The sequence below is a fragment of the Triticum aestivum genome, chromosome 3B (genome assembly GCF_018294505.1).
Source record: "Triticum aestivum cultivar Chinese Spring chromosome 3B, IWGSC CS RefSeq v2.1, whole genome shotgun sequence".
Taxonomy (NCBI): domain Eukaryota; kingdom Viridiplantae; phylum Streptophyta; class Magnoliopsida; order Poales; family Poaceae; genus Triticum; species Triticum aestivum.
In genome coordinates, this window is record NC_057801.1 from 20,476,200 (window position 1) to 20,495,261 (window position 19,062).

Genomic DNA, 19,062 nt, shown 5'->3' on the forward strand with positions numbered 1-19,062 from the left:
GAGCCAAAGCTAGATCGGAATGGTGGCGACAACGTGAGATGATTCCTTTCCTATGCTCTCATTGGAGGCTAGAAAAGGTGTGTACGGTTAAAAGCTAAAGTTTCACGTGATACTAGCACCTAGTGCTCTGTACTCCATACTGTCGAAAACCCTAAGAAATTGCATTTGCGTGTGAGATCTGAATCTGAACTCAATTGAAGTACTAGTGTGAGTCATTAACAAGTATATATATTGTTTCTCTCACTTCCACACCTGGGTTTTTTCCATTATTCATTTCACTACTGTTTCGGTACACCCCCCACCCCACCCCTAAACACATCAATGGTCGAGAACTCTGTCCGTATACCTTCATATTAAAGAACATAATGGATATTAATAAATAATTTAGTCAAGTCTAACCATATTGAAACCCACATGATCCATTTGAATCCTTACGCGTCGTACACTTAATACATATGTATTCGTATGTATCTGTATGTGCGTCATAACCCACTACTCCTGCTCGCCACATCCTTCTCGGCTAATCCATCGGCACGGCACGCGCTTGGACAATATATCCTTATCCACTCTGCCTACAACTCATCCATGCAAGAATTGCCTTATACAGGAAGAGATCTTCCCTAGTACAATTAGGGTATGATTTCAATATATGTGCTTCTGATTTCTCCTATGCGGAACCTTGAGCAGCTAGCTAGATTGAATGTCCCACCGATGTGCATGGGATTTTCACCATGAAAAGATGAAAAGAACTTGGGCCAGATTGCTTGCAGTTTGTAAACTGAAAGCACAAAGTTGAGCAAGAGCTCTATTGGGGTGGTCGTGGTGACAACGTTGGATGATTCCTTTCCTCTCCTCTCTTCTCCTTGGAGGCTGGAAAAGGTGAAAAGCTGAAGTTCACATGATACCTTGTACTATCTAACGATAGATCGGTGCATCCAAGAAACTGCTTAGATCCATTGATGACTTGACGCGCATCCCAGTCATTAACAAGTGTATGTTTGTTTTCACACACGCATGAGAAGGCCCAATTTAAAGTTGTCTTTTTTCACCTTAAAAATTCCATCTAGTACCATGCTGGAAAAGGTATGTATGGTGAAAAGCCAAAGTTGCATGTGGTATATATTATATAGGTCTTGTTTGTTTGGGTTGTAGCTTCAGGAGTAAAATGCATCAGTGCACCCTAAACTTGCTGGTTAGGACCAAAACACCCCTCAACCTCTGAAACAGGACTAATAGAGTCCTAATACTTGTTCATACGGTGCTCCGTACCGGAACCTTTCTTCCGAGCATCGACGATGTTATAGCTGTTCACGCCAGTCCTAGGCGACGGAGATGCAAAAGATTAGTAAGTAGGTGCCCTTGACTTCTCCTACAACTAACTGTAAATCTATTGGTGGTTATATGAGCGGGTGAATATCTCCTGTGCGACACATTTGACGCGAATTGGAAATCATGCAATGGCGTTCATGAAAATAGCTCACATGCAACACTTTAGATGGCAACAATAGCTCCTATGCGACAAGGCCCTCTTTGACTCTAAACCGCAAGAGAGAAGGGGTTAGCTCAGGTGTGTTGGGACCACCACTTTTCCACCTCAGCGTTGGAGCCGGAACTAATCCACATGCGTGCGGGTCCCACAACTTATCCACTTCAGCGTAAGCCATTACAAGGGCACCCGATCCAGCCCACAGCCCGTGTTCGTGCATGTGCCATTGCATTGCCTGACCCCCTCCTCTTTCCTTCCCCCACCCTGTTCTTCTTCTTCTCCGGCGACGAAGCGCGGCAACACCGGTCGGCGAGAGATGTCTAGCTTCAGTTTGGCCTCCCGCCCATCATGGCCGTAGTATGGTCCAGTGCCGCTGATAAGATGCCCCAACTGCCCGCGCAAGGGGCCTCTGAAGCAGCTGACATGTGTGAAGGAAGACCATGGAAACCGTGCAGTTCCCGACGACTCTGGAAGAGATGCATGTGTTGAGCCGCGTCAAACCTGATCTTTAGATGGAGGGGACGTCTCATACCGCCACCAGTCCCGGAAGACATGTTGCAGCAGCGATAGCTCATCCTTGATGAACGAAGACATGTGGTATGTGGACACATAATTAGATAAAAAAATATTAGTGCCTAGATTTATTGGAGGTCTAAGCCAAGTTGGAGCCTAGGTAGATGTGAGAGAAAACGTATGATAAATTACTCTTCTTCTCTATCAGTTTAGACGTAATTTGAAATGAAATGGTTCATGCATGAAATTCAATACATTTAGAACGGTGCCTAATGAAATGGTTCATGCATGAAATTCAATACGCAGAAAGGTGGTGGTGACAACGTACGACAGATTATTCCTTTCCTTGGAGGCTGGAAAAAGGTATGTGGTAAAACAAACCGAAGTTCGCATGAGAAGGTACTATCCAATCTACTATGGATAGATCTATAGATGCAACCAAGAAACTGCTCCAATATTTCACACAACATGGGCTACGCAGTGTCACGCGCACCAAGCATGTAGGTGCCTGCTTTTTCGACAAAGGTGCCTGCTACCTTCCATTATCTATTGTGTTAGCTTTTGAGTCGTCGCTCCGCTGTGTCTACTAATTTAGACTTTAGAGAGATAGAGAGAGCTACATGCAACAAGGCAACACCCAAAAGGCTCACGGGGTGCCATATATGCAGTTGGCAATTGGATCAAACACACAACACAAACACATACGAGGATATAAACTCATGCATACATAATACAGGTGGTTGAAGGAGACACATGCCAATTGGCGCTGCATAAAACTTGCAGCATTTTCTTTATTTTTTTTCCTTTAAATTTTCGACAGGACTCATATAGCGAGCCGTCGGATCTGATACAAACGGAAAGAGAAAAACAAATTCAAATTTGGACGTTGGACCGAGCGCGAGCTGGTTACCGGCGGTGCCATCCACAGCCACTCGGTCCTCCTCCATAGTAATGCCGCCATGCATAATCACTTTGAGCTCGTGCCATCCCACGAAGTGATCAACCCGGACGCATGCTTGCACACCACATGGAAAGAAATGAAGCAGCCAAATCGTGTACACGCACACGCTGCATGGTGCTTACTCTCTGCGTCCATAAATATTTATCAAAGAAATGGATGTAAATAGATGTATCTAGAACTAAAATACGTCTAAATGCATCTACTTCTTCGATAAGTATTTTCGGACTGAGGAGTAGAAAATAAAAAACCGATAATCAAGAAAGTCGTATGCAAGAAATACTTTGCCCATCACGTGCCTTCCTGTGTGTCACCGACCGGTAAACCTATGGAGGTCTCTTTGAATCCATCCGGAGACACAGACGTTGTTGGTGCTGGTGGTGCTGCTTCAGAAGTTGCCCTCTTTTCTTCTTGTTCTTCTTCTTTTTGTTTTGCAAGGCGTAGGTAGCGCTCGGCGACGAGAAGCTTGGCGAAGCGGTCAAGTTCTTCATCATTTGTGGGGCCGTTCTTGCTTGTCTGGTAAGTCCCAAGGTACAAGTCCACCTTACCCGAGTTGCTCTCCAGCAGCTTCTGAGCGATGTCCACCAGGCTATCAGTGTTCTCCGTAGTCGCATTGTCCATTGGCAACATGTCGGGCTCCTTGAATAACAAACACTGCAATTAATTAATTGAGTTTTTTGTGGAACAATTATTTGAGTTTTTTTACCCCCAAAATGATAGGAAAAGATCCTACTGTGCTTAATAAATTTTTGTGCACAAGGAAGATCAAAGTATGTATGGACTCAAACGCGTACCTGAGCCTGGATGCGGAGGTACTTAGCGGCTTGGTTATGGTTCAAGAGCATGCGGACCTGCAAGTCCACCGACTCGGAGCTGGCGTGGGAGTACATGTCGATGAGTGGACTGTGTTTGTTGCTCAGGTTGAAGAGCCAATCAAAAGCGCCCCACTTGGCACAGTCCGCGGCGGTGTACGCCCCCTTTTCCTTGACAGATGACCCGGTTCCGATGGAGATGACGAGGAAGTTGTTGTAATTCACATCGGAGTGGTGGAAGTGCGGATTCCGGAGTAGCACCTCCCTGGTGACCCTCATTATGGCAGCCATGGTGGGGTTGTTGGCGGCCACGGCGCCATCGGCGAGGTGGAAGTTCGACCGACGTATCCCACTGGGACGGTCGTTGTCGAAGTAGTGCGTGGGGAAGTAGGTCGGCGCGGCCGAGGTGCCGATGCAGACGTCAGACAAGAGCGGTTTGGTCTCTTTCTTCCTTTTCTGCGGGTCCGTCAAGTGATCCTCGAAGGAGGAGAAGATGACAGGTGCCAGCCTGTAGACGTCGAACGTAGGCACCACGAGCCAGCTGAGGGTGTTGGCGAGGGTGTGCTTCTCCGTGAATTCCTCGATCTTTTGGTGCAGGAACACGCCGTCATACCTGGGCCCCTTCAAGGCGTGTATAATTTCGCCGGCCAAGCCCATTTTCCTTAGAAAGTAACTGTAATTAAATAGCACACCACATCACGATATAGAAAGTAACTGTAATAATAATAATAATAAAACTGCTGGAAAAATAGAATTAGTTAGCTAGCTGGGAAGATGCGTACACCTACTTTTTTGGCGGGAAGATACTAGGCCCGTTTTTAATGTAGAAATCCTGGATCTCCTTAGGGCTGTACTTTGGCCGTCCATGATCGCCTGGCGTTGCCAACATTGTGACGATGAGGCCGCCCGTGCTCGTGCCCGCCATCACATCAAAGTAGTCCGCTATTTGGGCATCTTTCCCGTCAATGTCCTGAACAGATCAACAAAGAGATCAAATGATTTTTTTTAGGACATGTATAATGGTACTATCTTAGGAGTGCCACATAAAATAAATGCTGAGGTGAAAAAAAGAGAATTTATAAGAAAATACTTGTCTTATCTTATTTAAGAGATGATCTCTTAGCCCAACACGTCTCACCATGTTTTTAGAAATAACTAGTTATGATCGATAAAGCTAAGAGATAAGCCATTGTAGACATGCTTTTATTGTCTTCTCTATAAGTTACATGCAAAAATTAAGATAAATCTGTTCTATCAACCATTGTACATGCCCTTCCTCTTGGTCCAGCTTGAAAAGACACATGACCCACAATGTGAGGTAGGTACTAGTGGTCTACTTACTTGAGCTTCTCCTCGAGGCTGCTGAGGACGACTGCCGGGATCAGCCCGCGTATCCCGCCACCATCGATGCTCAGCATGGTTATGAGATTCCCGAACCTTGGTGGCGGGAGCCGTGGTATCAGCTTAGACGGTGCTGGCTTCGATGACCCACCATCATCGTGTCCGTGCTCATACCCGCAATCACATCGAAGTAGTCCAACATCGGGGCAGAGACTGCTGCTGTTGCCCATGACCGTCGTACACTAGCTAACCTGAGTCAATTAATGGAGAAGGGATAGGAGCAAGATCGGTTAGTTAGGGGTAGGTCTAATAGGTGTTGTTGGACCCTATATCTCTATAGATATATATAGGCAAATGTGTCTAGTTTGCCTGGAGAGAAGCTACCTACCATGCCCTACACTGGGAGCGACGGCCGTGTCATATTAAATGGTTAATGGGACACACAGTGGCATAGAAGTTGTGCTTTTCACCTTAAAAAAACATGTTGCTAGGTGGGATGCATCCTGCACTTTTTAAACCCATCTTGTGGTGGTGTTATGCTTACAACGTGCGTGTACTAAATTAAATTAGTGCCACCGTACGTACGTAGTGGATTAACAGATGGATAGATACAGAGATAGATAGATAGATAGATAGATAGATAGATCGATCGATGCATCCGAGAAACTGCTCCACGTACGGTAGCTCTTTTTCAAATTACATGATTCGAACATGATAGAGAAATGCACGTGTGCAGGTACAATACAGAAAAATGTCTGGATTATATGTGCTCAAAACTAACACAATATATTTTTCTAAGTGACAATTTAGAACGCAAGAAATAGGAAAGCTAGGGCTACATTCTACAAGAGTTAGGAATTGGAACATTCTCACTATAAGATTGCGCATAATCTGTGCTCATTTCCACAATCGATGACAACAGCGATATCAGGTTGGATCAGTGACTGGGCATCTCATGTGGGCAGATGGACGAACTTTTTGATGAACTGGTTGGTGTATGTGATTCTGTATGGTATTAGAGTTAAGAAAACTTGAGTTCAAGAGCTGCTCAATCGTAGTATTTAATAATAATAAAAATGCAATGCATCGATCATACGTCTATAACACCTTATGAAAACTAGATAAACCTCTTTTTTTTAAAAGGAGGTTAAACCCTGGTTGTCCATGCTGATCATCAGTTCTGATTTTTGAATTAGCCCATTGGTGCATGAAACTTCAGAATTTGTCTAAAAGAAACCCTGGCTGGCTTAGAACGAGGCACGAATCAATGTGCTAGTGGTGGCTTGTGAACCCACGAAGATGGATGTTCCATTAAGCTAGACTACATAAACTAGGGTCGGTTAGCATGCAACATGCAAACCAGCTAGTAGCACACTTTCGAAGCTACAACGAACCTACTTATTTGAGCAGCTAGCTAGCGTGGACGTCCTACTAACATGCATGTGCTTTTCACCATGAAAAGAACATGGGCTGCTTGCAGTTTATAAACTGAAAGCACAAAGTTGAGACAGAGGTCGATCCGGGTGGTGGCGACAGCGTTAGATTATTCCTTTCATCTCTTCTCCTGGAGGTTGGAAAAGGTGAAAAGCTGAAGTTCACATGATACCTTGTCCTATATATAATGATAGATCTATGCATCCAAGAAAATGCTTCGATCCATTGACTTGACGCGCATCCGAGTCATTAACAAGTGTATGTTTGTTTCATACACATATGGGCATGGGCAAAGTTGTCCCTTTTCACCTTAAAAGACCATATGTTATCTACTATGCTGGAAAAGGTACGTACGATGAATAGGCAAAGTTTCAAATGATATATACCCAATAGTATCTACATGCAAAAACAGTTTATTGAGACAACATGGATCGGTGTAGCTATGGTCGCTGAAATTTCCTTTTTTGTACAGAATTAATTAGGACACAAACATTTTGATCTGAGACTGAAACTGTTTGCAACACTGTACACCATTTTCTAGCCCACGGCTGTTCCCTAGAAGCATATGGATCAAGGGCAGATGATTTATACCCCTTTACTAGCATTATGTTTGGTCTGGCCCCCTTTGGAGTTGTATCTCGGTCATACTATAAGTTCACAACTTCAAATTTACAGACTCATGAATAGTTGCGTAATTTTGTGTGGTACTGACTTATCATGTTGATATTCTGTTAAAAAGTTTTTCTCACATGAGGACCCGGCTAATTCTTCCTTTTCCATAGTGTTCTGTGGGGCATTTCCTATGCTCGTATTGCCGTCCGAAGCTTGTGCGCAACAAGTGTCACTTGTGCTCTGCCGAAACTACCTTCAAGCGCTGTCTAGGGATGGAATGTCTCATGGAATCGGTCACGGTCGCTTGCTCCAATGCCAATTATGGATGCGCCCAGAAGCTAACTTACTACCAGAAAGAAGAGCATGAGAAGGCATGCCCGAGCGCCCCATGTTTCTGTGCGGCGTCCAGCTGCAGCTTTGCAGGGCCAACAGACGCCATCCTTGAACATTGTGCCTCCCAGCACAAGTGGCCGTGTACAACCATCAAGTACTCCGAAGATGTTGAGCTCTGCCTCGAACCAGGTCTACATTTTCTTTGTACCAAAGACAGGGAAATTTTCCTGCTCAACGTGGCACTAGAGCCATGCGGGCATGCCATCTCTGTTGTCTGCATCCAACCTAAAGCTATAAACTCCAAGTTCAAGTGTAGGATGTCCTATGGTTCCTTTTTGAACGACTATTATCAGAGATCAGTTTACAAAATACGAAGCTCATCCTTGTCTGATGGGCTACCAAAGGGATACAACTTAATTCTGCCCAAGGATGAGATAACTGATGATGGAAAGGGTACCTTGCTTACGTTCTCCATTGATGATCCTAATCCTAAAGTAAAGGTGTGTGAGCCCATATGTCTGAAACCAGTACGCGATGTATGATTGAAGTGGTAAAGGTTCAGCGTGGACGTTCACGGCCTTCACTGTTTGGGTCTCATGACTTGTACTCCCTCCGTCCTAAATATAAGTCTTTTTAGAGATTCCAATTGGGACTACATACGGAGCAAAATGAGTGAATGTACACATGTCTATATACATCTGTATGTAGTTCTTATTGAAATGAAATGGAGAAAGTATATGCTAAGAGACTTTATGATCTCAGACTCTGCTTCGTAGTTGTTTCGATGAAGTGCACTATGTTTAGGATTCCAGTTCATGTAAGGAATGTTCTACTGATTTGGGAGGCGCCGGGTCAAATGTTTGATGCTATGAAAATTGTGACACTGCCTTGAAATTGTGTCTGAAGTACTAAATGATCATTTGGTTCTGCTGACTGATGCAATCTTTGTTGTTTGCTGCTTTTAAGTCGTGTCATGGACCAAAACTGCTCAGGGTTTCAAATGCTCTTTCTAACAAGTGAAATGGGTTACGTTGATCGTGTAAGTGTACCTAGCCATAGATTTCAAATGCTCTTTGTTGGATACGTGCTCATCTTTTTGGTTAGTGTTGAAAGATAAAACTTGTCAATTTTTTGAACCAAATTTTAGGTTAAGTCCATAGAAACATAAAACATAAACACAATTTGATTGGAATATTTTTAATAACTTTCTAACAGATTCTTCGCCTGCAAAAAGGCTCAAATTAAGAAAAGAAAAAAAATAATATCCAAAATGATGCCTGCTTTCTTTAGCACGTACTCCGAGGTCTGGTCAGCAGTCCCTTCTCACTTGAGAAATTTGGATATTTGACACTGAACATCTGGCTTTGCAACATTGCCACTATTATGACAGACTAAGCAAAATTACCACCCAGACCCAGATGGTGAACACCTTGATTAATATGCCATTTTCCCTCTTTTACTGATTTCCTTGTCCTTTTTTTCCATTCCATTTAAAGACATCGGAAAGGACCAAACTGCATATAAGAGGGGACTGCACATCCGCTCGACGTCGCTAAGAGCACCACCTGCACGTACTCCGAGGTCTGGTCAGCAGTCACCTAGTTATTTGTCGATTTCGACCAAGCCGCACATCTGCTCGACGTTGCTAAGAGCACCACCTGCTGGTGCGGCATGCCCGGCCGCTGCCACCTATTCTTTACGCGTTTGAGGAGGAACTGCTGTCGGTCAGCAGGAGTTCCTCTGAACTACTGGCTGACGCACGGACACTATGGTGCTATGTGGTAGCTATTTCTCTACACAGATTCATTTTTGGAGAGTGAAAGAGCAATATAATTGTGTTGGATTCGTATCATAGCACCACAAAAGAGCTTTCTACCGGTTCCGCTACCTAGCGGCGAGGAACCAGCCGTCATTCGTCTTTTTGGCGACTTGCATTCAAAGAGCTTCTGTTGGCTTAACCATGCAAACATTGCTCTTCTGCCAAGAAAGATGGGGCTGAGGTGAGGAGATTTTGGACTACCACCCTATAAGTCTCATACACACCACTGTGAAAATCATTGCCAAAGTGTGTTCCAGTCTGCTAGCTCCTTTCATGAACAACATCGATTCCAATGCCCAAAGTGCATTCATAAAGAAGAGAAGTATCCGCGTTAACATCATGTACGTCAGAAACTTTGCCTGTTGCCTCCATGGAAATAAAAAGCTAACCTTGCTTTTCATGCTGGACATTTGCAAGGCTTTTGATTCAATTAGATGGGACTACAAGCTTTGGCCGATGCTCTCGTTCTCCAAGGAAAAAAGCTCCTCGCATCGCAAGGCATCCGGCGGCGTGTGGGGGAAGGAGCGCGACACCAACGGCCTCACTATTGATCAGGGACAAGATGCGTGCGGCAACAATGGCATGGCCCCTCTTGTGTGGGGAGGAGGGGTGGAGAAAAAGAGGAGAGAGGGAATGGTGCTTGCGGGAGGTGGAAGACGCGCAAGGGATAAGGTAAAAGAAGACGTAGGTGGTGGGGCGGGCCTTAAGCCGGTCACCCGGCGTAAATTGTTTACTTATGTTTTATTGCTCCGTAAGAGTGCATGGACACCTTACTGTTTGCTTGCTTGCCACTTTTTGTGCACTTTTCATAATCCACTGTGATGTTTCCTTTTTTGAAGGATAATCTTTATAAAATGGATTTCCTTTTAGATTATAACACTCTCTGTATAAATAATAATATTATAGTGCTCACAATGTTGCAGTCGTTGTTGCGTTGATATCCATTATGGTCCCATGCATGGCCAATGAGATTGGGTTCCATGCATGGACCTACTAAATATGTACGTAGAAATCACGATGGTAGATGTTAGGTTAATTGACTCAACTACTATATTGTAAACATGAAAATTCTTGGATCCGTTGCAACACACAGGTACACACCTATTTAAATTAGAAAAAAGTAAAGGCAACTGAATCTTGAACATGCACCATATTTATCATGTCATCTTGAAATCAATCCGAAGTTCTAAATAGCGAAGAACACAATAAGAGGTAGATGAAACAAATGACACGCTCGGACGAATCTTATAATACAGAATGTTCATCTATCGTCGAACGTATCTATTTTGCTTATGATCAGGCACCCTCCACGAATCAAAGCCTCAAGGTTAGGTCGATCGTCTCGCCGGCTTTCTCACTCAGCTACGGCTCTGCGGCGTCTTCGGGCACATGTAGTAGACCCATGAAGTCTATCTCCACCGGACAAGGACCTCCACGGCAATATTCCTCCCAGAAGGTAAGGTCGGGTGCAAGCACAAGTAGCCACAACCCCAAAAGAGTAGAGTCAGGCACGGAGGAGGCTGGTTGGGGTAGGCTTACCGGCATGTTCCGGTGGCGATTGTTGCGGCAGCACTACGAGTACATGTGGCCACCAAGGGCTTGGTGTGTGACCCACCTCCTACGGCAAAAAGGCCATGTGTAGCCCTCACGCGATGGCCGCGGCGGCTGTTGTTGCCATGGGTTTGCTGCACCACAGTTGGAGGCCATCTCCTGCGAGAAGGGTTTTGGCATGCGCGTATCTAGCTTGAGATTATATATGTGTGGCTCACAACGGTCAAAAGCAATGACAGTGTGATATATGTACAATTGAGAATTCAGGCCTGGCTTACACTGATGAGAATGGTAAGTAATTGGTCGAAAGTGAAATGTGTGCGGTTAAAGAAAGAAACAAGTGATGTGCATGCACTCCCAAGATCCAGGCATGCCTGGGTCCCACAATGTATACATCAAGACACATATTATGAAAATAAGAATTTAAATAACAAACGATATTAAGAAAGAAACAAGAGTCTTGTTGTGCATGTGCACCCAAGGCACGTGACACAAAGTTTTGCTAATGGCTTGATGAGTGCCAGTAGGGTGACTCGCTTGTCTTGTGCACGTGCAAATCACGCCTCACCTGATCTAAGCCTATCCTTCTTCATATTCTCAGCAAGAGCTCATGGCAACTGTATAAAAGTCATGTGATATATGTAAAATATCTATAGCACATCAAGAATTTTCATTGGATACGATGTTATCATTTGGTGGTGATGAAGTCAGTTACCAGATATTTTATTCACATTAGAAAATTACATAAAATGATTTGAATCATCTCAACATGAATGATAGATAGTAGCTATTACTAGAGTACAAGCGACTCTTCTGTTGTTGGTGCCCTAGCTCTCATCCTCATCGCCCCCCCCCCCCCCCCCCCGCCGCCGCCATCGGCTGACGTAGCCGGAGCGAGGCCCCGTGCGGCGGCGGGCCATCTCGCGCCTCCTCATCCCTCGAACATTCGCAAATCTTGCTTTTCGTGCTAGACATTCGCAAGGCCTTTGATTTAGTTATATAGGATTACATCTTCGATCTCCTGTAGAGAAGGGGCATCCCAAGTCGGTTCAGGGCCTAAATCGCTGGCTTGTTAGGACCTTGAGAGAGAAATGCAAGGTTAATTGGGAAATTGTCTTCCGGCCCACCCACCTTGGGGGTCTCGGTGTGATCCATCTAAAAAATGCGAGGGCGATGCAGTTACGTTGGCCATGGCTTGAATGGACTGACCCAAGCAAATTGTGGTTTGGCATGGGCAAACTTTGTGATGCCGTGGACACGAAGCTCTTCTACACCTATACCTGATTCACCATCGAGAATGGGGACAAGGCACCATTATGGGATGCGTGATGGTTCGGTGGGACAAGGCCGAGAGACATTGCCCCCTTTGTCTACCAGGCCGATCGAGTTAACTAGAGATTTTCCATGGAACATTTATTTGAGTACCAGCTTTGGAACATTCTCTTGCATGTCCTTTTTTTTGCGGGGACATGTTCTTAGAAGTGAAATAAGTTAATTGAACAAAGTGAAATTTGTTCTCACAAATAACTGAAACTTTTTTCTTAATGACAAATCGGTTTTTTTAGTTACCAACATTGATTTATTGAAATGCATGAAATCAGTTTATTGAAATATGTGAAATTACTATTCCGAAATGAGAGAACGTAGTTTTTGAATTAATTGAAATATGTTTTCTGAAAGAGTTCAAACTAGTTTTTGGAAAATTATTGAGATAATTTATTGAAAGGGTGAAATTAATTTTAAAAATATGTGAAGTTAGTTTATTGAAATCTACTTTTCGAAAGAACTGAAATCAGTTTATTGAAAAGAGTGAAATTAGCCTTTTGAAATTATTGAGATATATGTTTTCTGAAAGAATTGAAACAACTTCTAGAAATGGATGAAATTAGTTCTTTTTTAAATATTGAAATGCGTGACGGTTGGATGGGACAAGGCTGAAAGATATTGCCCACTTTGTCTACCAGGCCGATCGAATTAACTAGAGATTTTCCATGGAACATTTATTCGAGTACCAGCTTTGGAACATTCTCTTGCATGTCCTTTTTTTGCGGGGACATGTCCTTAAAAGTGAAATAAAGTTATTAAACAAAGTGAAATTTTTGTTCTTACAAAATAACTGAAACTGTTTTCTTAAAGACAAATCAGTTTTTTTCAGTTACCAAAATTGATTTATTGAAATGCGTGAAACCAGTTTATTGAAATATGTGAAATTACTATTCCGAAATGAGAGAATGTAGTTTTTTAATTAATTGAAATATGTTTTCTGAAGGAGTTCAAACTAGTTTTTCGAAAATTATTGAGATCAATTTATTGAAAGAGTGAAATTAATTTTAAAAAATATGTGAAGTTAGTTTATTGAAATCTATTTCTTTAAAGAACTGAAATCAGTTTATTGAAAAGGGTGAAATTAGCCTTTTGAAATTATTGAGATATATGTTTTCTGAAAGAAATGAAACAACTTATAGAAATATATGAAATTAGTTTTTTTTTGGAAAATATTTAAATGCATGATGGTTGGATGGGACAAGGCTGAAAGACATTGCCCCCTTTGTCTACCAGGCCGATCGAGTTAACTAGAGATTTTCTATGGAACCTTTATTCGAGTACCAGCTTTGGAACATTCTCTTGCATGTCCTTTTTTTTGCGGGGACATGTCTTCAAAAGTGAAAAAAGTTTATTGAACAAAGTGAAATTTTTGTTCTTACAAAAGAACTGAAACTGTTTTCTTAAAGACAAATCAGTTTTTTTAATTACCAAAATTGATTTATTGAAATGCGTGAAATTAGTTTATTGAAATATGTGAAATTACTATGCCGAAATGAGAGAACGTAGTTTTTGAATTAATTGAAATATGTTTTCTGAAAGAGTTCAAACTAGTTTTCTGAAAAAATTTGAGATCAATTTATTGAAAGAGTGAAATTAATTTTAAAATATGTGTGAATTTAGTTTATTGAAATCTATTTTTTGAAAGAACTGAAATCAGTTTATTGAAAAGAGTGAAATTAGCCTTTTGAAATTATTGAGATATATGTTTTCTGAGAGAATTGAAACAACTTATAGAAATGGATGAAATTAGTTTCTTTTTGAAAATATTGAAATACGTGATGGTTGGATGGTACAAGGCTGAAAGACATTGTCCCCTTTGTCTACCAGGCCGATCGAGTTAACTAGAGATTTTCCATGGAACATTTATTCAACTACGAGCTTTGGAACATTCTCTTGCATGTCCTTTTTTTTGCGGGGACATGTCCTTAAAAGTGAAATAAGTTTATTGAACAAAGTGAAAATTGTTCTTACAAATAACTAAAACTGTCTTCTTAAAGACAAATCGGTTTTTTAATTACTAAAACTGATTCATTGAAATGCATGAAATTAGTTTATTGAAATATGTGAAATTACTATTCCGAAATGAAAGAACGTAGTTTTTGAATTAATTGAAATATGTTTTCTGAAAGAGTTCAAACTAGTTTTTTGAAAATTATTGAGATCAATTTATTGAAAGAGTGAAATTAGTTTTAAAAAAATGTGTGAAGTTAGTTTATTGAAATCTATTTTCCGAACGAACTGAAATCAGTTTATTGAAAAGAGTGAAATTAGCCTTTTGAAATTATTGAGATATATGTTTTCTGAAAGAATTGAAACATCTTATAGAAATGGATGAAATTAGGTTTTTTTTTGAAAATATTGAAATACGTGATGGTTGGATGGTACAAGGCTGAAAGACATTGTCCCCTTTGTCTACCAGGCCGATCGAGTTAACTAGAGATTTTCCATGGAACATTTATTCAACTACGAGCTTTGGAACATTCTCTTGCATGTCTTTTTTTTTGTGCGGACATGTCCTTGAAAGTGAAATAAGTTTTTTGAACAAAGTGAAATTTGTTCTTACAAATAACTGAAACTGTTTTCTTAAAGACAAATCGGTTTTTTTAATTACCAAAATTAATTTATTGAAATGCGTGAAATTAGTTTATTGAAATATGTGAAATTTACTATTCCAAAATGAGAGAACGTAGTTTTTGAATTAATTGAAATATGTTTTCTGCAAGAGTTCAAACTAGTTTTTTGAAAATTATTGAGATCAATTTATTGGAAGAGTGAAATTAATTTTAAAAAATTTGTGAAGTTAGTCTATTGAAATCTATTTTTCGAAAGAACCGAAATCAGTTTATTGAAAAGAGTGAAATTAGCCTTTTGAAATTATTGAGATATATGTTTTCTGAAAGAATTGGAACAACTTATAGAAATGGATGAAATTAGCCTTTTTTTGAAAATATTGAAATGCGTGATGGTTGGATGGGACAAGGCTGAAAGACATTGCCCCCTTTGTCTACCAGGCCGGTCGAGTTAACTAGAGATTTTTCACGGAACATTTATTCGAGTACCAGCTTTGGAACATTTTCTTGTATGTCCAGATTAATGATGAATGTTGAGGATGCCGGTCCTTGGAAGTGCATGGCAAGTGGTATCTACTCGGCCAAGTCGGCGAGAAGGTAGAGTTCCATGGTGCCACACTCACTTAGTCCTTAAAAGTGAAATAAGTTTATTGAACAAAGTGAATTGCGTTCTTACAAATAATTAAATCTGTTTTGTCAAAGAAAAAACCGTTTATGGAGTTACCGAAATTAATTTATTGAAGTGCGTGAAATTAGTTTATTGGAATATGTGAAATTAATTTTCCGAAATGAGTGATCGTAGTTTTAGAATCAATTAAAATATGTTTTTTAGACAGAGTTGAACCAGTTTTTTAAAATTATTTGAGATCAATTTATTGAAAGAGTGAAATTAATTTTTTTAAATGTGTGAACTTAGTTTATATAAATCTATTTTCCGAAAGAACCGAAATCAGCTTATTGAAAAGAGTGAAATTAGCCTTTTGAAATTATTGAGACGTGTTTTCTGAAAAAATTGAAACAACTTATAGAAATGGATGAAATTAGTTTTTTGATATAATTGAAATCTGTTTTTCCGAAAGATCTGAAATTAGTTTTTAAAATTATTGAAATACTGTCAAAAAAACCTTTTCCCGGAAGCTGAAAAAAAAATTATTTTCCCGTATCCGAAGAAGAGATCGTGGAACGAATTCTTTTGGGATGACGACCACGACGGGCGTCCAGCTCCAGCACAGGTTCCGCACCATCATCGATCCATCGCTGTTGCCGCCCAAGAAGAGGGCCGCAGCGGCGTCTCCATCTCCAACGACGATGACGACGGGCATGCAGCTCCAGCTAGCCGCCGGGTGCAGCCTCCCCACCAGCATCCAGATCCAGGAGTCGCCGTTGCGGCCCAAGAAGAGGCCGACGAGCACCACCACCAGCGCCTCCACCTCCTCATCTCTTCTGCTGAAGGCTTCTCCAATGAAGAAGAGACGGATGGATTACTACGCCGTCGACGCCGGCGCGGCGAGCTGCGCTCGCATGGCGGCCTCTCTGCAGCAGTCCGGACCGGCGGCGGCGTGCGGCGCCATGGCCTCGAAGCGCGCCCGGAAGGCCAGCTCCAGATACAGCGCGGACGTGTGGACACAGTGATCGAGCAGACTTTCCGGCTTCAGCAGCTGCTTGATGGCTTGGAGCCGGCGGACAGATTACAAGGTTGCAGCCTCACCGTCAACGTCGTAGTTTCTGGAACTGAATATTGTCTGCTCTGTTTCTGCGGTTAATGTCGGTCGTCCACAGTACTGAATATTGTCTGGTAGTATATTGACTGTATTTCTCCACCCAACTTGTGTAATCAATTTGTGACTTAATAACTAGCAATCCGCACCCCAATACGTGCGGATTTCTACATGTATAAATTTGTCTGAAATGAAGTGAAATATGTTCAGATCGCTGTACCGGAAATTGACTGAATATGTTCAGATCCGAATTAAGCTTTCAGGTACAGGTGGTGAACATCTAAACTACATATACTACCTTTGTATCATAATATAATATACGACAATGCTATTTTCCTGCCGACTGGTGGTTTGCAACAGGCACGTACAATCTGGCGACCGCTCGATCCGCTCATCCCGCGCAACAATCGCTCGATCCAATTTTTTTTCCAGTCTCCCGCGCAACAATCGCTCGATGTGGTTTTTTTCAGTCTAGCGCGTGGAAAAGAAAAAAAAGGGGCGCTAAGAATCAAACCTAGAACCTGTTGGTTGAGGTCATAGCACGCTACCAATTGAGCTAACTCTCTCTTCTGGTTTTACACAAAGATTACATGTTTTTATACCTTATTAAATGAGTGGAAATGAAAAACAACTCGATCCGTTTCTCTCAGGCGACAAAACCGGGAACTTGTGTGTAAATAGCATGGTATTTGACGCATGTGGACCTAGTAAATTATGACGCAAAGACCGTGATAACTTATGGGTAAATAGCACGATTATGCATCGTAGATTTGATAATTTACATACAAATACCATTGGTAATTTTGACCCGGAAAAAAATATTGAAACATATCCCGATAACTTCTGTCTAAACAACAGGATAATGTACACATCAATTTTGTGTAAATAACATAGTAATTTATGCACGATCTGACAATATAACAAACAACCGTGGTCACACAATAGAGCCGGTAACTTTTGACTGGGGAAAAATTTAGTGGAAAAACAAACTCCGATAACTTTATATGATAGTAATATACGCACAGTAGAGCCGATAACTCACATACAAACACTATGGTAATTCTTTTAACCCCAGAATGAAAGTTGTTGAAAACAATACCCCCGGTAACTTTTGCGCAAACATCATGATAATATAAGAAAAACAAAGATGATAACTCGCGTACAAGCATCATGGTAACCTTTTTACCCAAAAAATGTTAAATAATCTAGTCCGGTAACTTGTATGTAAATAACATGATAATATAGACACAACAAAGTTGATAACTCACTTACAAACACTCTGGTAACCATTTGACCCGAGGAAAAATATTGAAAAACAACCCCTGATAAATTCTCTGTAAATAGAATGGTAGTATACACACAACAAAGCTGATAATCCACGTACGAACACCGTGGTAACTCCTTTGACCCCAGGATAAAGTTGTTGGAAATCATACCCCGGTAATTTCTGTGCAAATAACATGATAATATACACACAACATAGCTAATAACTTTGACTTTGAAAATTTTCTCTTTGGAAAACATTACTCCGGTAACTGTTGTGTAAATGACATGATAATTTATGCACTGCAGCCCTGATAATTTAGATACAAATATGACGGTAATATTTCAACGCGAGGGGTGCTTGAAACGTACCCTGATAATTACTATGTAAATAGTATGATAATTTATGTACCGTTGTCATGATAACTTATATACAAACACCACGATAACGTTGACCTAGAAAAAAGTTTTTAAAAACATCTCTTGATAACTTTTGTGTAAATATCATGATTTTTACAGACTGCAAAGTATAATAATTTTGTACAACACCCAGCCATATCTCTAACCCAAGAAAAAATATTAATAATATTCCCCGGTAACTTATGTATAAAAAGCTTGATAAGTTACGTACCAAATGGTTGATAACTTTTGTACCCTCGCAAAAAATAAACTTATGTACCCTGGCATGCTTTTTACAACGAAGTTACCATGATATGTCAACAATTTTTACTATGTTAAAATTACCATGATGTTGTAAATATTAACAGAGCAGCCGGGCCATCTATATAGGATAAAAAATATAAAAGGAAAGAAAGAAAAATTATTCGTTTCCAGGTCATGTTAAGTAGCAGTACAAATACTATCTAACCTTAATCTAATCACTAGCTCAATCTAGACCAGATGGTTGCGAACTACTGTGGTCTACCAAGAGGTGGTGGGTTCGATTCCAACTTTTGCCAATTCTTTTTATTGCGCTAGAAGGAAAAAAAACATGCGGTGGATCGATTCCCACATCGAGAGAAGCACGTGGGTGGAATCGTCCGGATCTGTCGCTAACGACCAGTCGACTGGTCGTTAGCACAGTCCTATAATATAAGATGTTTTTTGACACTGTCGTAGTGAAGTAGCGAAAATGCAAGGAAGCAACACCGACAAACCTGAGATACCAGCATAATGACTGGTTTCGCCTTTTAGCTAACTATATATTCTCTCAACTATCAACTACGTCCAACTAGATGCTTAATGATTGCTAGTGAAGTCATGACTTTCCTTTTAGGGTAAAGGAATTTCACATCCATAATAACATTGAATAGAAAAATAAACCAA

General features: G+C 41.1%; 1 protein-coding gene across 1 annotated transcript; it reads left to right on the forward strand.

Moving 5' to 3' along the window:
- Positions 1-7,355: 7,355 nt before the first annotated feature.
- Positions 7,356-9,197, forward strand: LOC123064421 (E3 ubiquitin-protein ligase SINA-like 3). Its single transcript, XM_044487910.1, has 5 exons — positions 7,356-8,016; positions 8,302-8,306; positions 8,456-8,528; positions 8,986-9,016; positions 9,085-9,197. The coding sequence occupies exons 1-5, from the start codon at positions 7,429-7,431 to the stop codon at positions 9,195-9,197; spliced, it is 810 nt and encodes a 269-aa protein (XP_044343845.1). The 5' UTR covers positions 7,356-7,428.
- Positions 9,198-19,062: the final 9,865 nt, after the last annotated feature.

Excerpts from the sequence above, each read along its gene's own strand:
- LOC123064421 (XM_044487910.1), top strand. The coding sequence starts at position 7,429 with ATGGAATGTCTCATGGAATCGGTCACGGTCGCTTGCTCCAATGCCAAT. Across the intron at positions 8,529-8,985 it reads AAATGGGTTACGTTGATCGT|ACATCGGAAAGGACCAAACT; the intron begins GTAAGTGTACCT and ends TTCCATTTAAAG. Across the intron at positions 9,017-9,084 it reads GACCAAACTGCATATAAGAG|CACCTAGTTATTTGTCGATT; the intron begins GGGACTGCACAT and ends CTGGTCAGCAGT.